The sequence below is a fragment of the Hibiscus syriacus genome, unplaced genomic scaffold, assembly GCF_006381635.1.
Source record: "Hibiscus syriacus cultivar Baekdansim isolate YM2019G1 unplaced genomic scaffold, ASM638163v2 tig00008289_pilon, whole genome shotgun sequence".
Lineage (NCBI taxonomy): Eukaryota > Viridiplantae > Streptophyta > Magnoliopsida > Malvales > Malvaceae > Hibiscus > Hibiscus syriacus.
The window spans coordinates 691,394-712,147 of NW_024062162.1; the positions used below are offsets into that span (position 1 = coordinate 691,394).

The 20,754-nt window shown below is 34.2% G+C and overlaps 2 protein-coding genes and 1 pseudogene across 2 annotated transcripts; 1 reads left to right on the forward strand and 2 right to left on the reverse strand.

The window, feature by feature from the left end:
* Positions 1–1,606: 1,606 nt before the first annotated feature.
* LOC120202208 (probable serine/threonine-protein kinase abkC) lies at positions 1,607–12,383 on the reverse strand. Its single transcript, XM_039202671.1, has 5 exons — positions 12,276–12,383; positions 3,574–3,693; positions 3,097–3,189; positions 2,509–2,664; positions 1,607–1,690 (listed from the first exon to the last, which is right to left on the reverse strand). Exons 1-5 carry the CDS (start codon positions 12,381–12,383, stop codon positions 1,607–1,609), a joined length of 561 nt encoding a protein of 186 aa, XP_039058602.1.
* Positions 12,384–12,514: 131 nt separating this feature from the next.
* LOC120202209 (uncharacterized mitochondrial protein AtMg00860-like) lies at positions 12,515–13,219 on the reverse strand. Its single transcript, XM_039202672.1, has 2 exons — positions 13,110–13,219; positions 12,515–13,028 (listed from the first exon to the last, which is right to left on the reverse strand). The coding sequence occupies exons 1-2, from the start codon at positions 13,217–13,219 to the stop codon at positions 12,515–12,517; spliced, it is 624 nt and encodes a 207-aa protein (XP_039058603.1).
* A 3,462-nt stretch (positions 13,220–16,681) lies between these two features.
* Positions 16,682–19,031, forward strand: LOC120202210 (annotated as a pseudogene).
* The last annotated feature ends 1,723 nt before the right edge of the window (positions 19,032–20,754 follow it).

The following is a 20,754-nucleotide window of genomic DNA, read 5'->3' on the forward strand; positions in this document are numbered from 1 at the left end:
TCTTAGTTGGACGTTAAGCCGTTGATTATGATATGATAAAAAAACATTCCCCCGACTATATTACATTGTTTTGTTGAGTCAAGATATTATCGTTTAGCCTAGAACACTATCAATTTTTTAATGAAAGATAATAAATTTGAAATGTATAAATATTCAGGTGACTATTTTGTAAATTTTAATGGTAAAAGAACTCAACAGTGCAACATCTTATTCTTGATAACAAGTTGAATTCTATCGACACCCGTTTTGTCCCGTTTTTACTACTACTATTATTATTATTATTATTATTATTATTATTATTATTATTATTATTATTATTATTATTATTATTATTATTATTATTATTTGTTTTTGTTTTCAGGTTACAAGACCCAACCGGACCCAGAATAATAACCCAATCGAGCCCAGAATAATAACCCAATTGGCCCAACAGACCCGACCCTCAATTACAAGCCAAACCCGACCCAGAAGTAGACACTGCCCGGTACCTGAAGCCCAAAACTGGGCCCAATGTTAACCCTAATTTGCTAGGGTTTCTAAACCCTCTACCACTGCCGTCTCTTGCACCAACCCCCCGCCGCCGTTCCTGCTATCCACTGCCAGCACTCCACGTCACCGAATCCGCTCCAACACGCTACCTCCACTCCAACCCTTGCAAGGCAACCGCAACACGCAAAAAAAAAGTCAGGATCTCATTACAAACCACAAACAAAGACAGAGAAAAAAAGATGATGAAAGAGGCCTCATTTTTCACTGTAAAAAGGGGTTTAGTTCGAGTTTTAAGGAAAAAGGGAGAGTTCGAAAAATAAAAAAAAGATCTAAAGAAGGGAGGAGGATTCGGGTTTTGAAAAAATAGAACAAGAAAAGGGGGACTTTTCGGTTCTGGAAAACAAAAAATCAATTGAAAAAAAAGAGAGAAGAACTGAAACAAAGAAAAAACGAGAAAAAGGAAGAATTTTTACCTCTAGAACCCCAAAGATCCTTACATAACCGAAAGAATGATAAAAAGGAAGCAAATCGAGAAGCTTCAAGGTAGCCTATTTTTGGTGTTATTTTGGGGTTATTTTTAGGAGGTTTGAAAGAATATTTTTTAGGGAGCATGTGGAGGGTCATCGGACTCTCATCGGCCCCTCATCGGAGTAGTAGAGAGGCGGCCGACGGGGAGAACTTTCTCTATTGAGAAGAATGAAAAGGGGAGAGTTTAAGAATGGGATAAATTGCACAGAGAGAGGGGTTACAAAATGGAAGAGATTAGGTTAAGGTTAAGCCAATGTATGGCTTTAATTAATATTAGGGTAAAGTATAGTAATGGTCACTAAACTTTTTTAAAATTTTCATTTAGGTCCCCCAACTTTTAAAACTTTAAGTACAGTCTCCCAACATTTAGTCCGTTTGCAATATGGTCCCCCAACAGTTACGTCAGTGACCATATTGTAAACGGACTAAATGTTGAGGGATCATATTGCAAACAGACTAAATGTTAGGGGATTATATTACAAGTTTTAAAAGTTGGGGGACCTAAATGAAAGCTTTAGAAAATTTAAGTGAACATTACTATACTTTACCCTAAAAAAGACTAAAACACAGTATCCGTATAAGCGGAATATTAATTAACCCAGTCAACTTTAAATAGCAAAGTCTGCAACGTGCGCATCACGTCCAGTTGAGGATCGAGCTTCCGCTGCCATCCTTGCCAAAGATGGAAAACGAAACATAAACGTAAATCCAAGTTTTACTTCTTAAGTTTTCCAGATCTAGGAGGCATTGTTCAACAAGAAGGTAAATAGAGATTATATACTAATTCCTTTCACCTTCGTGCAAATTTTGGTGAGGGTTTACAAGAAAGATTCGGCTATTGTATGCTACGAGGTTTTCTTGGATATGCTCAAGACAACAAAGTGCAATGCATTTTTCTCATTGTAATGAAGGAAAGAAAGAGATAGAACTTTGATAAAGGAGAATTTTTTCGAGATGTTATGTAATGCAACCCTGCTAGAATTCAAACACAGAGCTGTCCGCCCGGCTTCAGACTTTTCTGCATCAGCACTCACTTGGAGATCCATTTTACTCCAGACTGCAAGCACTAATATTAATCAACCATAAAGGCACTCTAAACAACGTTTTCTTTGACTTTGAGAACATTACAAATGGCATTTATGGTTTCCATTGTGCCATTGAAGATTTCTCAAATGAGTTCAAGAAATATGAGTATGCCGGAACATTACATGTGCATCCTTAAATTCTTTGTTACTCAGACTCCAGTGTCAATGCCGGATACGGATAAGTATTTAACGTGGATATGTTCTTTTCTTTCCTTTTTTTCCTTCAATTTTTTCTATGCATGTTGAGGGCCATTGCACGATCATATCCCCATACCTATGTCTAACAATGGAATTTCACAAAAGAGTCGGAGCAACATAGATTAAATTGCATTATTTGTCACACGCAGAAAATGAATAAAATTAGGAAGAGAAGTCTGAGATAAATAGCAGGCAAAGACTGCATTACCTCGAGAACCAAGGTGGTAACGATTACGGTACAAACATTTCCATCGATGTTGACTTTATGACGTCTAACATGCTCAAGCAGTTGCTGTATGCACTCGCCTGGGTGGATAGACTCGCCAACTGGGGAGTCCCATAAATCGAAAGATTTCTCAACATCCTGCACAGCAATGTAAAACGCATAGATTTAGATCATTTCTTTTGGGTACAATAGAGAGCAAAGGCCTAGAGTTTAAGCTTATGTCTTTAAAGCACACTAACCTAATTAATTGCATTTTACAATCTAAGAAAGGTTCCAATTATCCAGAATAGAGATGAAATCCATGGTCCACAAAATGGTACTCCATTACTAGAAGAAACAGATTCATCATTAGGTATTTCTGCTCCAAAGTCAAATGCTTGGTCTACAAGGTTCTAACTTTGTCCAATAAACCATTTTTGATATGAAAACATGGTTGAATGCTTAAAAAAGACATGGTAAACCATGAATATGTTGATGAATTCTTGGATAAACAAACTCTTCAATGACAGTTCTACGAACTTTTATGATGGTATGGAAAATAAGTATGTTAAATACACCATAGTGCATTACCTCCACGAAAGCCTTTGGATTGGGGCAACGTTGCTTTTTAGATAATCGAAGTGTGCACTTAGCAGCATTGAGACCATCTCGAAGGGCAACAGCCTTAAAAAACTCCAGTAAGTTCAATCGATCTGCCCCAGAGCACGACCCGAAACCCGGCTAAGTTCGGGTCAGGTCGGGTATCGGGGTAAATTTCGGAGATTTTTTCGAATTCGAGTTCGGGGCAAGGTATCTCCGCCCCGCCCCGATTATATATATAATATTTTATATTTTTATATTAATTATATATATAATATTTTATGAAAACGGTTTTTCTCGGGATCAGGTCGGGTTCGAGTTCTCGGGATCGGGTCGGGTTCGGGGACGGGGCAAAAAAATCTCCGACAAGACGTCCCGATAAAAAATCCGACGGGGAACGGGATGAAGACGGGGATGAGGATTCATTTCGGGGACGGGGGAGTAAAACCCGCCCGTTGCCATTCCTACCCCAGAGAGTTCAGCTGTCATGCCCACATCAAGTAAGATAACATGAGGCCTTGAACTAAAGAGTATTTCCAGTATGCATGTCCGCATGAACAAGATGCATGCCCGCATGAACAAAATTATCTGGAGAGGAAAAAAAGGAACCCCATAAGTTTAAACCCAATCTTTAAAGGGTAAAGTATCATTGAACTTTTTTAAAGCTTTCATTTAAGTCCTTCAATTTTTAAAACTTATAATACAATCCTCCAACATTTAGTCCGTTTGCAATATGGCCTCCCAACAGTTACGTTGGAGATCATATTATAAACGAACTAAATGTTGAGGGACCATATTACAAATAAACTAAATATTGGGAGATTATATTATAAGTTTTAAAAGTTAAGAAACCTAAATGAAAGAATTAGAAAAGTTCAGTGACCATAACTATATTTTACCCTTATTATTATTTTTTAGAACAATACTGCCGTGCGTGGCCTTTGGGCTAACAGAAATCCATGGTTTTCGGCTGTGGGATATTTACTTATAAAGGGTTCGATCTTTTGTTATATTTTAATTTTGACGTCACGTGAAGTTTTGTTTTGTTTTGAGCTTTTAGTTCCTCAACGTTTATATTTTAGTCTCCATAATTTATGTGTTGGTCTTTATTTTAATTTCTAGCATGTAATTTTTAATATGTTCATTTTAATCCTTGTTTATTTTAGAAATTATTATGAATGATAATGATTTATTAGCATGCTTAGCCCTCATTCTTTTAACATGTTATGATTTAATCCTCATTTTGAATGGTTTAAATTTGTTTTAATCCTTATACTTTTCATTGTTTTACTTTATTCTTTTATATATGCATATTTATGTATTTATGAAATACCTTATATTGTATATGTATTTATTTCATTTATATTATTATTTTTTAAAATACTATTTTTATACACACGCATATATATATATATATACATGTTAGCATTTTTTTATATAAGATAATTATTTCTATCCTAAGTTAAAATATTTATAAAAACATAGGAAATTTTTATATATATTACTTTTTATGAGTTTTAAATTTATGCATACTCTATATTATTAATATTTGCTTATTAAGTGTATTATATTTTGATAAATAATATTGTGTGTGTGTGTATATATATATATTAATTATGTTATTATTTTTATGCATGCTATGTATGTAAATATGTAATTTGGGTGCATATCAGTTTAGGTTCTATTTTAATTAATTTGCATGATACTCTCATAAGTATTTCTTGACTCGAATCAAAATTATCTGACTAAGGGTAATAATCATTCATTTTAATATTATCTTAAAGTGTCTGTCTTAACGTATGAGAAAGTTACTTTTGATAGTTTTAAAATGAAAGTTTATCCCATTAAGTGACACGAAAAAAATTTGAATCCATTTTAAAATATGGGGATTGAGAAAAAGATAATGTTCTTTTAATTAAGTTTACCGAGAAAAGATTGTTAGATCAAATCTAGAGTCTCGTCTCGATGTATTTAAATAATTGAACATCCTTATTCTCATTAAAGATTGGTAAAATAAATAAATAATAGTACTTGTTTGATGTGTGCTTTTAATTTGTTTTATTTTTGCATGTATTTTTAAATGGGTTTTCAAAATAGTAACACTCGAATCGATATTAAAAGTAATAATATCTTTTTATTTCGGTCGGAGAAATAAATGATTGCTTTAAGGTATGAGATGTCATTTATTCTTGATTGGAAATCATTAAATATTATCGCTTTCACTCGAACCAATATTGAATTTTAAATACGAAATAGTAATATCTCTTCATTTCGATTGGAATAATAAATGACTTTTTTAAGGCATAAAAGGTCATTTATTCTCGACTGAAAATAATTAGATATTATCATTTTCTCTTTTAAAATTATTTTGGGTGTTGTTATTTTGAATTAATAATGAACTTTAGAATGAAATTTTAATATTTCTTTATTTCGATTGGAGTAAGAATCGATTGCTTTAAGGTATGAGAGATCGATTCTTCTTGATAGGAAATAATTAAATATTATCATGTTTCATCCAAAAATTCAAAAAATATTTTTTTTGAACTAAGTTTTGATATAAAAATTATGGAAAAATGTTTTTGGACTTAAATTAATTTTTTTTCAAAATTTTCAAAAATAATTCAAAGTCCATTTTATTGGAATTTAAATAAAAAAATATTGTATGAATAGTATCGATATTGTACGAATAGTATCGATACTGTGTGAACAGTAATGAACAGTACCGATACTAAAAAACATCAAATGCAAAATGAGTATTGATACTGCTACAGTCGAATCAAGCCCAACAGTCAAAAATTTAAATATTATAAAGGTAGTACCGATACTACTTGTTCTGGGCAGTTTTATTTTACAAAAAATGAATCTCCAAAGGCTCCAAAACATCCTCAATGACTAGATACGACTTCAAAGTCATTTCAAGCTATAAAAACAAGCTGAGGCCACTTGAAGAAGATAGAGAACAACTATACAAGCAATCAAACACAAAAGAAGAGTTTTTCATTCTTATTTCATCTTTCTCTTGTAAATATTTATGTTCTTGTGAACTTAATTCTTGTAAACACCTACCTTAGAGAGGTTTTCTTATTTACATTTCCTTTCATTGTAAAGGGGTTTTGGTTATAGCTTAGCCTGCTAAAAGCTAGGGAAAGGTTCTAGTTTAGCCCGTGAAAAACTAGGGAGTTTGTAAAGGTTATCTCTTTGTCCTATAAAAAGAAAGAACAAATTAGTGAATTTGTTAGAAAATCCTTGGTGAGGAGCTGAGGTAGTGAATGTAGACTTGGTTGAGAAGTAGAACCACTATAAATTGATGTAAAATTTTCTATCTTTCAATCTCCTTACTCTTTAAACACAAAAACTGACCCGACCCCTCTTGGCGAACCCCTTCAGTTGTCGATTCGAGTTTTCGTAAAATCCCAACAATTGGTATCAGAGCTTGACTCGTTAGAAGGCTTCACATCCTTGAGACGATCCTCGAAGAAGCTCTACCGATTCTCGATGCAACCAACAAAGAAATGTCTTCAACCTTCAGTGCCTATTACATTGAAGATTCATACATTCAAGATTCACAACCGGTCAACAAGTCACTCTTCTTCAATAGAGCAAAATATGCCTATTGGAAGAATAAGATGAATTTTTTTATTCAAACGTACGATCTAGGAGCTTGGAACTCAATCATGAAGGGTTACTCCACTCTACTCGGTGAGTACGACGATTGGAGTAATGAAGAAAAGAAAAAGTTCCAGCTTAATGCTAAGGCTATGCACATTCTCTTTTGTGCTTTAGGCCTTGATGGATATGGAAGAATCTCATATTGTTCCAATGCCAAAGAGATTTGGGATAAGCTCCAAGTCACTCATGAAGGAACCAACGAAGTGAGGGAAACAAAGATAAGTCTTCTCAACTATAGCTACGAGAATTTTAAGATGAAACCTGATGAAGACATCAAAGCTATGACGGATAGATTTTCTGTGATTGTCAACGGTCTCAAGGGATTTGGAGAAGTAATCCCTAATGAGAAGCTTGTGAGGAATATGATCTACTATCTTCCTAAGTAGTGGCAATCAAAGAAGACGACCATTATCGAAGCTAGAGACCTAAAGTCTCTCACTCTCGACGAAATAATTGGTTCCCTTCTCACTCATGAGTTGATGGTGAAGGAAGAGGAAGAAGGCGAAGAGAAGAAAAACAAGAAGAAGAAGGAGGTAGGCATTGCCTTCAAATCCACTAATGAAAGCTATCAAGATTCAAGTGATGAGGTGGATGAAGACGATGATGAACAATAAGATGTGATGGCCAAGCTCTTCAAAGAGTTAAAGAGATTCATGACTTCCAAGGAAGTGAAGCATGAATTAACCAAAAAGAATAGTCTCCCGGTGTGCTTCAATTGTCAAAGAACGGAGCATGTCAAGTATGATTGTCCCCTTCTAAGAAAAAAGGGATCATCTAAGAAGAAGGCATTTGTTGCAGCTTAGAGCGATGAAGATGACTCCAATGATGATGATGAAGTAGTCAACCTATGCCTCATGGCTAACGAAGAAGAATTCGAGGTATCTTCTAACTCAAATGAATTAAATTCATGTTCTTTTGATGAGTTACAAGATGCTTATAATGTGTTGTATTTGGGATTTGAGACCATGAGTTCCAAATATAAGAAATTAATTTCAAAACTTGAAAATAATTTGGCTTTGAAAGTAAAAGTTGATTTTGAAAATCAAAATGAAATTTTGCAAAATAATTTAGAGCTTTCAAAAGTCAAAATCAATGTTTTAGAAAAAGAAAATTTTGATTTAAAAGTTAAGCTTGAAAGCTTAACAAAATAAAAAGAATTAATTTCTAAAAACAACACATTATGTTTAAAAATGACAAAATGCTCACATTGTCATATTCATGGTCATTTGGAACATACTTGTCCTATAAAGAAAAGAAAATCTTTTAAAATTAGACAAGTATGGGTTCCCAAGGGAACAAGGGGCATGGAAACGAACATTCAAGGATCCAAAGCAATTTGGATACCAAAATATACTTAAATGTCTCTTGTAGGAGTGTGGGAGCAATGGTGATGAAAGTAAAGATATTCAAATGCTTTTGATTTTGGTTATTTGGTTGCTCATTTGAATTTATACATACATGAGTTTTGATTTTAAAATTATTTTTATTTTTTTAATCTCATGTAAGTTAAGAGGAAATTGTGATGAACATTTTAAAGTTTTAATGATTTTAGTTCATCATAATGAATTTTGGTCAAAATTGGTTTTAAATGAAAATGATATCTCTCTAACAATTGATATCAACTTTTCAAATACTTTGATTTTATAAATTTTAAATTTTTGACCTAAATTTGAATGTTTATGCATGTGGTTTAAATGAAAATGATAGCTCTCTAACAATTGATATCAATATTTTTGTAATGCATAACATTTTTGGAAAACTTTATGCATATGGACTTAATTTCAAAATTTGATATTAAATAAAGTATTTTAGACTTTGATATATTGAATTTCATGTGCTACTAACATGTTTGTTATTCTTTGTTGAAATTCAATATTGTTAAGTGTCAAGTTTTTAAAGCTAAATTTTGTTTGGAAATGCACTTATTGAGGGGGAGCTTTGATTTTTTCAAATGTTTTTTAAATGTCAAATTTATCACTTACTCTCCAAAGTTATTTTAGAACTTTGAAGATGAATTATTTTTGATATAACAAAAAAGGGGAGAAGTTATGGTTTGAAAAACTCAATTTCTTAATGAAAAAGGGGAGCTTAACATTTTCATATATTTTCTAAAAAATTGGTAACAATTGATATATTTTTCGTTAAACATTTTATTAAGGGTGAGTTTTGCCATAAATTGTTTTTCAAATGTTTTGTAATATCAAAAAGGGGGAGATTGTTGAACTAAGTTTTGATATAACAATTATGGAAAAATGTTTTTGGACTTGAATTGAATTTATTCAAAGTTTTCAAAAATAATTCAAAGTTCATTTTATTGGAATTTAAATGAATAATATCATATGAATAGTATCGATACTGTGTGAACAGTAATGAACAGTACCGATACTTAAAAACATCAAATGCAAAATAAGTATTAATACTGCTACAGTAGTATCGATACTGCTACAGTAGAATCAAGCCCAACGGTAAAAAATTCAAATATTACAAAGGTAGTACCAATACTTATTGAAGTAGTACCGATACTACTTGTTCTGAGCAGTTTTATTTTGCAGAAAATGAATCCCCATCGGCTCCAAAACATCCCCAACGGCTAGATACGACTTCAAACTTATTTCAAGCTATAAAAACAAACTGAGGACACTTGAAGAAGATAGAGAACAATTATCCAAGCAATCAAACAAAAGAGAAGAGTTTTTCATTTTTATTTCATATTTCTCTTGTAAATATTTTTGTTATTGTGAGTTTAATTCTTGTAAACACCTACCTTAGAGATGTTTTCTTATTTATATTTCATTTCATTGTAAAGGGGTTTTGGTTCTAACATAGCCTGCTAAAAGCTAGGGAAATGTTCTAGTTTATCCCGTGAAAAAACTAGGTAGTTTGTAAAGGTTATCTCTTTATCCTATAAAAAGAAAGAACAAATTAGTGAATTTGTTGGAAAATCCTTGGTGAGAAGCTAAGATAGTGGATGTAGACTTAGTTGAGAAGTCGAACCACTATAAATTACTGTTCAATTTTCTATCTTTCAATCTCCTTACTCTCTAAACAAAAAAACCGACCCGACCCCTCTTGACGAACCCCTTCGGTTATCAATTCGAGCTTCCGTAAAATCCCAATAATTTTTGTTAGGGATCTTAAATTAAATTAGACTCGAACTCGTAAATTTGATCGCGAAGATGACTAATTAATCAACTAGGTACCGATTTCGGGCGCTATGGGGTGCTAATCCTTCCCCACACGTAACCAACTCCCGAACTCGAATCTTGGTAACATATATCGCAAGTTTGTTGTTTTAATTAAAATTAATATTTTATTAAAATGGAAAATACTTTTTTGGGTACCCAATCACACCCTGATCAAAGATTGGTGGTGACTCCTCGAACCACATTTTATCGTTAACCGATCATAAAAATTATTTCAAAACGAGACCCACATTTTCCCACTTCAGAGAAAATCGTTTCGACAAATACTTTACCGTATTGTATATTTTCATTGGGTCTTTAAGAAATTTTCTTAAAATTATTATATTATACATTTAGCAAGGCTATTACTTTATCCCTTAGTGTCACGGGGATAGACTACTACTAAAATGCTCGTGCGGCCTTAGTCACATTCTTAGTTGAATCGACAGTTAAGTAACTCAAACGCTTAAATAAAGATTGATTAAAGTAAAGAGGAAACAAACAAAAGAAATGGAAAATAAAGATATGGGCGTTCAAAGTAAAGAAAAGAGAGAATGACAGAATGCTAACTTGAATTCCTCAAAGTGATGATGATAAATGAAGTGCGGAGAGCCTTCTTTTATAGTTGGAGTCCCCTACATCCAACAATTACAATTGAATTACATCAATGGTTCAGAAGAAAATATATTCTATCTAAAACTCTATTTTCTATCCCTTTTAAATGGATAATTATAAGAGATAATTGTGAGGTATATCTACAAGATAAATAAGGAATTATTGTGCCTTATCTCTTCATCCAAATGAGTGAGTCAGCTCCCCTGGGTCTTTTGGAAACTCTTCTGGATCTTTTGGAAGGCCCAAAATGTGGCAAAGAAAACTTTTGGCAGCCTTGATCACATTTCCTTTGATCTTGGGCTTACGGTCTGTAACATTCTCTCCCACTAGATCTAGCGACACCCTCGTCGCGCGGCTAGAATGGAACTGGTCAATCTCCTTTTAGAATTGCTGCAAGGCCTTGGCAGGCTCCCAACTCCCCTCACTCACGGGAAGTCCCTTCCATTGAACAAGGTATTCATGCCTTGGGATATATCCCACTGTTCTAATGGCTCTTTATGCGTGAATGGCTTCAACTTCTTTCTCATATGAAACCTTCACTCTGAATGGCGTTCAATGCAACTTTCCTCGATCCGTGTCCTACTTATCCTGATGAAAAGACTTCAACAAACTCACGTGGAACACAGGATGAGCTTGGATGGTCGATGGTAACTCCAACTTGTAGGCCATGGTGCCTATTCATTTCATAAATTTGAAGAGACCCTTGTATCTTTGCACAAGCTCATTATGGTTCAGGTTGTGCAAGATCTCAATCAAATTGGCAAGGACTAGATCGTCAACTTCAAAATTCACGTCTCAACGCTTTTGATTAGCCCACTTATTGGTTCGCTTCCCTCCTTGTGTAAACAAGTGCAGACTAAGTCATCATGGTTCTCTTGCCACTCCTTGGCAAATTGGTATGATGTTGGATTCGACCCTCGGTATCCGGTCATAATCGCATTTGGTGTGAGCGGCTATTGCCTGGTCACAATCTCAAACGGGCTTTGATTGGTTGCTTCACTTCACTTCAAATTATAAGAAAATTGGGCCATATCTAGTAACTTCGGCCAGTCATGTTACGTGGCACTCACATAGTGCCTTAAGTAGATCTCAACGAGTGCATTCACTTGCTCGATTTTCCCATCAGTTTGCATATGGACACTCGTCAAGAAGTTCAAGTATGGTCTCATCAACTTGAACAACTCCATTTAAAACCTCCTAATGAACCTTGTGTCCCTATCACTGATGATCATCTTTGGAACAGCCAAGTACTTCACCATGTACTTAAGGAAAAGACGAGCCTCCTCCTCGATTGGGTACACTTTAGATGCTGGAATAAATGTTCCATACTTGGAAAATCAGTCAACAATGACCATGATGCTCGAAAATCACTCTGAAACTAGTAAACCGACTATGAAATCCATGGAAACACTTTCTCATGGTCTCTCCAAGATCGACAATATCTGTAGTAACCCACCTGGTCTCTTCTGCTCAATCTTATCTTGTTAACACACAAGGCAAGTCTTCACATAGGCCTCAACATCAATGCCCATGTATGGCCAATAATAGAGCTCTGCTATTAAGGCTAAGGTCTGGTGAATCCCCGGATGTCCCTCTCACTTCGAATCATGGCATTCCCTTATGAGCACTTTCCGTAATCCCCCAAATTATGACACATAGATTCGGTGTTCTCGGGCATACATGAGCTCCTCCTCAAAACAAAACCTTCATTTTGCCTTCCTTGGTAAGTTCCTTTAGTGATTTCGCCATAGGATCATGTGATAAGCCCTCTATAACACGTTCTAGCATTGGTCCCTCCAACAAGATCACCATCCCGCTAATGTACCTTCGACTTAAGGCATTGACAACATAACTTATTTTCCCTATTTTGTGCTCCAAGGAAACATCGAATGCGACAAGAAACTCTTACCAACAAGCCTACTTCGGTGACAACTTCTTATGTGTCAGGAAGTAACTGTTGGCAACATTAAGCGTGTACACCACCAACTTTGACCCAAGCACATAATGTCGCCATGCTCATAGAAAATGGACAACCGCAGTAATCTCCTCCTCATACATCGTGTATCTCCACTCAGCATCTTTGAGCTTCCAGCTCTCAAAAGTAACCTGATGTTCCTCTTGCATAAGGACCTCACCAATCGCCACATCGAATTCATCAGTGTAAATCTCAAAGGGCTTGTGTAATCTGGAAGCACAAAGACCAGCTCACTCACTATTGTGAACTTGAGTTCGTCAAAGGCTTTCTGACACTCCGGTCCCCAATCCCACACCTTGGTCTTCTTCAACAACTCGATCAATGGTGTGGCTATTTTGGAGTAATCTTTGACAAGCCTCCGGTAGTAATTAGCCAACCCCAAGAATGATCTTAAATCCGTTACATTGGTTGGTGCTTCCCACTCTTTAACGGCCTGAATCTTGTCCCTATCTATCTTGATCACGCCACCTCCAACAATGTGGCTGAGGAACGGAAATTCCTTTTGAGAAAATGAGCACTTTCCCTCCTTGAAATAGAGCCTATTCTTTCACAAGACCATGAACATCTTCCTCAAGTGTTCAACATGATCCTCCAATGTCTTGCTATAAGCCACAGTATCATCTAGGTATACTACAATGAACTTTTCAAAAAAGGGTTGTAGTACCTTGTTCATCAACGTACAAAAAATGGCAAGAGCATTCGTGAGGCCAAAAGTCATCACAAGGTATTCATATAAAATGTACCTCATCACACAAATTATCTTCGATTCATCTCCCTCGGTTATCCAGACTTAGTAATAGCCCGATCGTAAATCCAACTTAGTGAACCACCTTGTATCACCAAGTTAATCAAAACAAATCCGCAATGAGAGGAATCAGATTCTTATTCTTCACCGTGAGCTTATTCAAAGCTCAGTAGTCGATGCACATGCAAAGTGACCCATCGTGCTTCTTTTGAAACAACACCAGAGCACCGTAGGGTGACTTGGAAGGTTGGATGTAACCAACATCAAGAAGATCCTTCAACTATATGTACATCTCCTATAATACCCCAAACTTTGTCTAGTGACTAAAATATAATTTTTGAAAGTTTAGTGGCTAAAGTATAAACTTTGAAAAGTATAGGAACTAAAATTGTAATTTTTAAAAGATATATATTTTAGCCTGTAAATGAATAGTTTGGATTAAAACAGAGATTTTAGTGGGAATCAGATTTTTGGTACGGGAATTTTGTTAAAAGCTATAAAGCAGTAAAGTTCGGTATTGAAATCGAATATTCAGATTGAATTGGAATTTTACGAAAATTTGAAGGATGTTATAAAATAGTTGGAAATATTATTCATATATTTTAGAAAAGTGAAATTTAACATGGATTAATGGAATTAAGGTCGATTTTCCATGTTAAGCCAAAATTTTGGAATTAGGTGACTAAATTGCAATTTTCAAAAATTGCAAGGACAAACATGAAAACTCAGAATTAAGATATTTTTTATGGATATTATGAGGTAAGGGATGATGTCATAGAGTGGAAAAGTTGTAGTTATGGAGTTTCATTAATGGCAAAAATGGAATTTCCTATTAAATTGAATAAAAAAATTCAATAATAATGATATTTAGCAATGTGTTAAGGCTAATTAACATCAAAATTTTCAAGAAACGTTGAGAATTTTCAGCAAAAACTCTCCAGGGGGGGCGAAAGTTTCAATTGTTCAAGGTAAGAATTTTTAGTTTGATTTTTGGTCCATTTTTACTAGAATTTTAAGTTAGCTTATTAAGGATAAAATAACATACATGAAATTCTCTTTCATTTGGCATAAAAAATCTTCATGTTTCATGCTCAAGTTGGTAAGATATTTATGAAGGGGAAGTGTGATTTTTATGATTAAATATTGATTCTTGATATTAGAAGTGTTGTAAGAATTGATAAAGAACCTAAAGATGAAAATTAATGAAAACAGTTTAGATTTTTGAATCTGGCAGTGAGTTTGAAAATTCACCAGAAATTCTATAAAAATTATTTGGAGGTAATTTTTATATATTGTGTTCGTATATCAATCTAGTTTTGTTTAAAAGAAACGGAGATCAATTTCAAGTTGTATACAAAAAGATATGAATTTGTAACCGAGGAAATGTTAGAAAAATGGGCAGCAGATTCTGCACAAAACAGATTCTTTCGGTCAACTTAGAAAATTCACCATAAATTGTATAGAATGAATTAGAAGGATTTATTTATATGGATAGATTCTTATTCGAGTATAGTTTTCAATGGAAGAAACGGAATTAAATTAAAGTGTGTGTATCAATACAAAATATTGATTCTTTAAAGGTAGTGCAAGTTGTCTGAATATGAAAATTTTAGAATTTACGTTGAAATGGATTAGAAGATGAAGAGTAATGTTTAAATGTTGAGTATATTTTTGGATGCTTGGAATTGAATTTAAATGTTAAGAGACCATTTTGAATAAATTGGAAATGTTGAGAAGAATTCTAAAAGAATTCATTTTAAAGGTTAGATGGTGGAATTTGAAAGGTTCCAAAACTTTGGGGACTTGTTTGCAAGTTCTTAAATGAAGAAGTATTATTTGAGTATATTATTTAATGCTGGAAAATTTATTAGTATGCTAAATTTTGAATTAAATATTGAATTGAGGTTGAATTACAAATTTATAAAGTTAAGTGTTGAAAATCGAAAGTTTAGGAAAGTTTGAGTTGAAATTTATAATGTTTTGAATATTGAAGAATTGATTTGGGTATTTTATTCAAGTGCTGGAATTTTAGTAATTAATGTACAATTATCATAATGGTGAAGGACCATTATGAATTAAAGGAAAAGTTGAGTTGAATTCTAGAAAAAATTTAAAATATGTGGTTTGATTTTATAATTGGTAAAAGTTGAAGAATCATGTTGGGAATAATTATTTATGAAATTGAATAAGTGTTTCGATAAGTTTTAAGTTATAATGGAGTTATGAGTTTGGTTGATATCAATTTTATTTTATAGATTTTCAAATGTTAAAATGAGCTTATATTAGTACCATACTAATATGTAGTTCAAAAAAATTTTGTGTTATAATTTGGTGTTGTCAGACTATGTTAAATCATGCAATCCGAACGATTCGAAAGGAAATGACAAAGCTCATGACTAGGATTATTATATACAAATTATGTAGTGAGGATAAATACGATCAGTAAGGATAAATATTATTGTCTCACTAAGTTATACTTAGCGCGTGATGATTTTCATGCGTATGTTCTAATAAGGATAAATACGATCAGTAAGGAGGTATCAGAGCATTTTTTTGGAAAGACATACATATCATCAGTATCAGTAAGATGTCTATGATGTTTCTTTTGACTTATAGTGGCATGTATAATTATGTTAGTGATTTCTATTTATTGTATTTATTTTTAATAATCTGTAATAGTAAACTAGAACTATTTTAATTTATTTTACTTGGTTTAGTTTTATCAGTATCTATGTATGAAAAGAATATATTACGTTATTAGGTTTTTAAAAGTTTTCATGAAAAGACATGATTTAATAAAATTACTGATTAACAAAAGAATTTATAGTAAACTAGAACTATTTTAGTTTATTTTACTTGGCTTAGTTTTATCCGTATCTATGCATGAAAAGAATATATTACGTTATTATGTTTTTAAAAGTTTTCACGAAGAGACATAGTTTAATAAAATTACTGATTAACAAAAGAATTTATTTTCCAGTAACAAAGAAATAAATTATAAGTTGATGTATACTTTAAAAAGAGATTTTTAAAGTTACAATAAGAGTGTTTTCAAATAAACAAATTGTTAGGCATTTTCAGTTAAGAAAATGTTTTTAATTTGATGTGACATTTTTTACTCATGTATCGAGACGTATACGAGTTAAGCGTGTTACATTTATTGATATTAGAGCTGCAGGTTTAGCCGATTCTCGGTCTAAACCGAACCTATGTTATATCAGAAATATGTATATGCCATTAGGATGTCGAAATTACTGATCTGGTATGGTCTGATGATTTTATTTATGATGCTGCTCCTTACTAACGTAAATTTGTACTTTTATTTATATGTCGGGTTTGGAAGATATAAGAAAATCCACCGAACAAGAGGAAATAGTAACAAGGTAGAATATGTACCTCAACGATAGGGAACACAGACACATCAGGTTCAGTGCCAGTGATGATAAGGTGCTCCCTCACCATCTCGTCTCCTCATAGGATAAGGTGCTCCCTCACCATCAATTACCTTTAAAATTTTCAAGTTTCCTTTAATTTCCAACTAACATATTGTTTTTATAATAGATTGTGAGATTGTATGATGCAAGTGCCGACTCATTGCGAGGAGAGTTCCTGCACGGTGGGCCCGTGCTCGATTGTTGCTTCCATGATGACTCCTCTGGGTTCAGTGCCAGTGATGATAATACCGTTAGGAGGTTAGTTAATTAGCTTTGGATTTTGCCTTCATTTTTTCTCTCTTTGGTTCTCGAGAATGTTTGGTAAAATGAATTTTGTAATCAAGCTTAAAATGGAGCTCTTAGCTTTGCAGGATAGTGTTCAGCCATGGAAAGGAGGATATTTTTGGTAGACATGATTTTCCTGTGCGATGTATAGAGTATCTTATGCAGCAGGTTGGTTGAAATAACAAATCTTGTCTCATTTAATTCATTGGTTTATTAGTACGAATGTCAAGTGTTTTTCCTGAAGCTCGACATAGTTTCCTGAATGTTTCTGGAGGGATTGACGCTAGCTGAATCATAATTCAATGATTTTTAGCCACAAATTTCACATCGATCTCATTGTTTATGAGTTAACTTTTAAGTTTTGAGGGTTAGAATAGTGTCATGCCAATGATACGGATTACATCTTGGGAATGTACTAAACATGGTATTGGGTGCTTTTTGTTTTATTTAAGAAGATATCTGGTTTCTTAAAGTTTCATTCTGTCTGTTACAGGACAAGGTATCACAGGCAGTTGGGACAAGACCTTGAAATGTTGGGACCCAAGAGGAGCAAGTGGCAAGGAGAAAACTCTTGTTGGCACGTACCTGCAGCCTGAACGAGTTTACTCATTATCTCTTGTTGGAAATCGCTTAGTTGTGGCAACTGCAGGAAGACATGTAAATGTTTATGACTTGCGAAATATGTCCCAGCCTGAGCAACGAAGGGAATCTTCATTGAAACTAGGTGTGTGAGATGTTATCCAAACGGAGCAGGTAATAGTCATAACCTCTAAAAGTAATAATCTTTAAATGAAGGGTTAGATTTTTAGACGTGTGGTCCATTCGTTCTACTTGGTAAAATTTCTTCTCTATGTAGGATATGCTCTTAGTTCAGTTGAAGGTCGGGTGGCAATGGAGTTCTTTGATCTTTCAGAGGCCAGTCAAGCCAAAAAGTACGTATAATTCTTTTCCTTTTAGCAGTATACCTTGTGGTTATGCTCCCTATGTGTATAACATAAACTTTGGAACTGTTCATCAGCTGATCCTACCTGTTTTTCATTTTCTTTTGCTTCATTTAAGTGGCTATTCTGGATAATCTGTAAATATGCCTTTAAGTGCCATCGGAAATCTGAGGCTGGCCTGGACAATGTATATCCAGTAAATGCCATTGCATTTCATCCTGTGTAAGTTTTTGACACAAGTCTTCAACTTCTTATATATGCTAAGATAGCATATTGCCTATATGAAGTAGCATGTTGGCGTTGTCCTTAATTATAATAAATGCATATTGTCTGAGAGTATTTTGGCTGTTTCTATGATTAGCTGGTATGGACATATGACAATTAGTAATTTGAAAATTAGATACACATGTGATGTGGAAGTCTGCAAGATACATTGGTATTTTTTTTCTCTTATTTGAATACTGCTGAGAAATAAATAAATTGCAAAATCTGTGTTGCTAGTAATATCCTACATTTTAGCATTTAAGACATGAGGTTACAGTTTGTTGGTAATGCTTTTGAGTTAGGCTCAAGAGATTCTTTCTGGGAGCTTGAAAATAATTAATATCGTCTTTGAATTTCGACGCAACTATGGTACATTTGCAACTGGAGGATGTGATGGTTTTGTTAACGTGTGGGATGGAACAATAAGAAGAGGTTGTATCAGGTTAGTGACTGGATTGAACTGCACGTTATTCTACAGTGGAAAAAATGCAGATAGTTCACCACTACTTTCAAATTATCTTTTACAGTATTCGAAGTACCCAACAAGCATTGCAGCTCTTTCGTTCAGTAGAGATGGGCGGCTGTTGGCTGTGGCATCAAGTTACACGTTTGAAGAGGGAGATAAACCGTAAGACCCCCTACACTGTAATCGAACATGAAAACCTCAAAGTAAACCATGTATATCAGACATATCGACCTCTAATATCTGATCCGTTTCTTGTGTGCAGACATGAACCGGATGCCATCTTTGTACGAAGTGTAAATGAAATCGAAGTCAAGCCAAAACCAAAAGTGTACCCTAACCCTCCAACATAGCCAAATAAGGATATTTTTATAATTTGTGGTAATTTGAGACGTAATATGTTAAATACTTGTTACGCTTCAGTGAATGGTCTAGACTTAGAGTGTTCTTAGGTTGTGCTTGGTTGAGAGGATATTAGAGGTAGTTGCTTATAGCACGTGGAGCTTGAGTCTTGTAGAAGGCAGAGTTGTTGAGCTGTTAGTGTTAGTTGCTGAGCTATTATGAAATGGTTATGGTTTGTTAGGATTAACAACATCTGTTAGAGCTAGTTTCTTGAATACTTTGGCTGTATATAAGCATGATGTATGTGTGTAGTTAAGGCATCAATAAAACTCTATATTCGTTGGTGTAAGTAATCCAATATGGTATCAATCGTTGGTGGCCCTGGTCTTTCATTGTTTGGCTTCTGCTGCTTGACGGTTGCAGAAATGGAGTTTCCCGCCCAAAGCTCAAAGACTTTCTCCCATAAGAAAGTCAATGTGATGCTCAATGAAATGAACTTCCTTCTTTGGAACCAGCAAGTGTTATTGACGGTTCACAGCCATCGGCTGGAACGATTGCTCACTGGTGCAATCTCTACACCACCAGTGTAACACCCCCAACTCGTATCCGACCCGGATACGAGTCCGAAGTGTCACATTGACTTTTTAAACATGTATTCGTATAAAATAGTGGGTAATTTAAAAACTTTGATAACATTTAATTTATTTCAAAGCGTTTTACAACAGATATCAGAGTTCATACCATTTATATCTTTAGACTACATGCCAACTACACTCTGTAAACAATACATACATTTTCTGATCTGACATTTGGTAAGGAAAACTGACCTGTCTTGCTCCGCATTACTCTTTACTCTTCTCGAAACCTACGCGTGAAACAATCACACGCTAAGTCGAAGACTTAGTGAGGCATAACAACTTACAATGCACTTCTTAACATATATCAATACATGCATGTTCTGTTCTATCATGTTATACCAATTCCATGCATTCTTCGTATCATATAAAATCATATCAGATTAATTACAGTAAATACATACAGACATAATTCATCATTAACAGTTTATCATGTAATCACATACTTTTATTGTTAACCTTTTCAATCAAACGCTATACACACACAACATCATATGGTTCACGTAACACATTTCAAACCACTTATAACCCCATCGTATACATATCACATTCAGTATGCTTGTTTAATCACTTTATTAGCCCATGTACACTAGTGAGAACTTAAGGTATGTGAGTACATTGAGGTTGTGCACACATATGCTGTCACCACAGCTCGATCAATGTCCCGAAGGACCAGTCCATAGATTCCGAAGAACCTAGGTAATCAGTCCATATGTCCCGAAGGACATAGGTAAACAGTCCGTATGTTCCGAAGAACATAGGTAATCAGTCCATATGTCCCGAAGAACATAGGTAAACAGTCCATATGTCCAGAAGAACATAGGTAAACCCTCGACCCTTGGCATGCCAACTACCCCTAGCTCTCATATCACATAACATGGGCATTATCATTTATAACAGTTCACATTACTATCATATTCTTTCTCTTATAACCACTTATCCTTTCTTTTCAGTCACGTATCACATGTACGTGTAATCATTGATCTCATAACATATACTTGTTTTCACATATATATTCATATCATTTCACATATACACTTTCTATCACATGCCATATAAGCTCATAGCTTCTTTCACATTCTCATAGGATCACATAGTT

Excerpts from the sequence above, each read along its gene's own strand:
- LOC120202208 (XM_039202671.1), bottom strand. The coding sequence starts at position 12,383 with ATGGTGATCTTGTTGGAGGGACCAATGCTAGAACGTGTTATAGAGGGC. Across the intron at positions 2,665-3,096 it reads ATCCAAAGGCTTTCGTGGAG|GATGTTGAGAAATCTTTCGA; the intron begins GTAATGCACTAT and ends ATTGCTGTGCAG. Across the intron at positions 1,691-2,508 it reads TTACCACCTTGGTTCTCGAG|GGATGGCAGCGGAAGCTCGA; the intron begins GTAATGCAGTCT and ends CATCTTTGGCAA.
- LOC120202209 (XM_039202672.1), bottom strand. The coding sequence starts at position 13,219 with ATGAACAAGGTACTACAACCCTTTTTTGAAAAGTTCATTGTAGTATAC. Across the intron at positions 13,029-13,109 it reads GTTGAACACTTGAGGAAGAT|CCACATTGTTGGAGGTGGCG; the intron begins GTTCATGGTCTT and ends TCCGTTCCTCAG.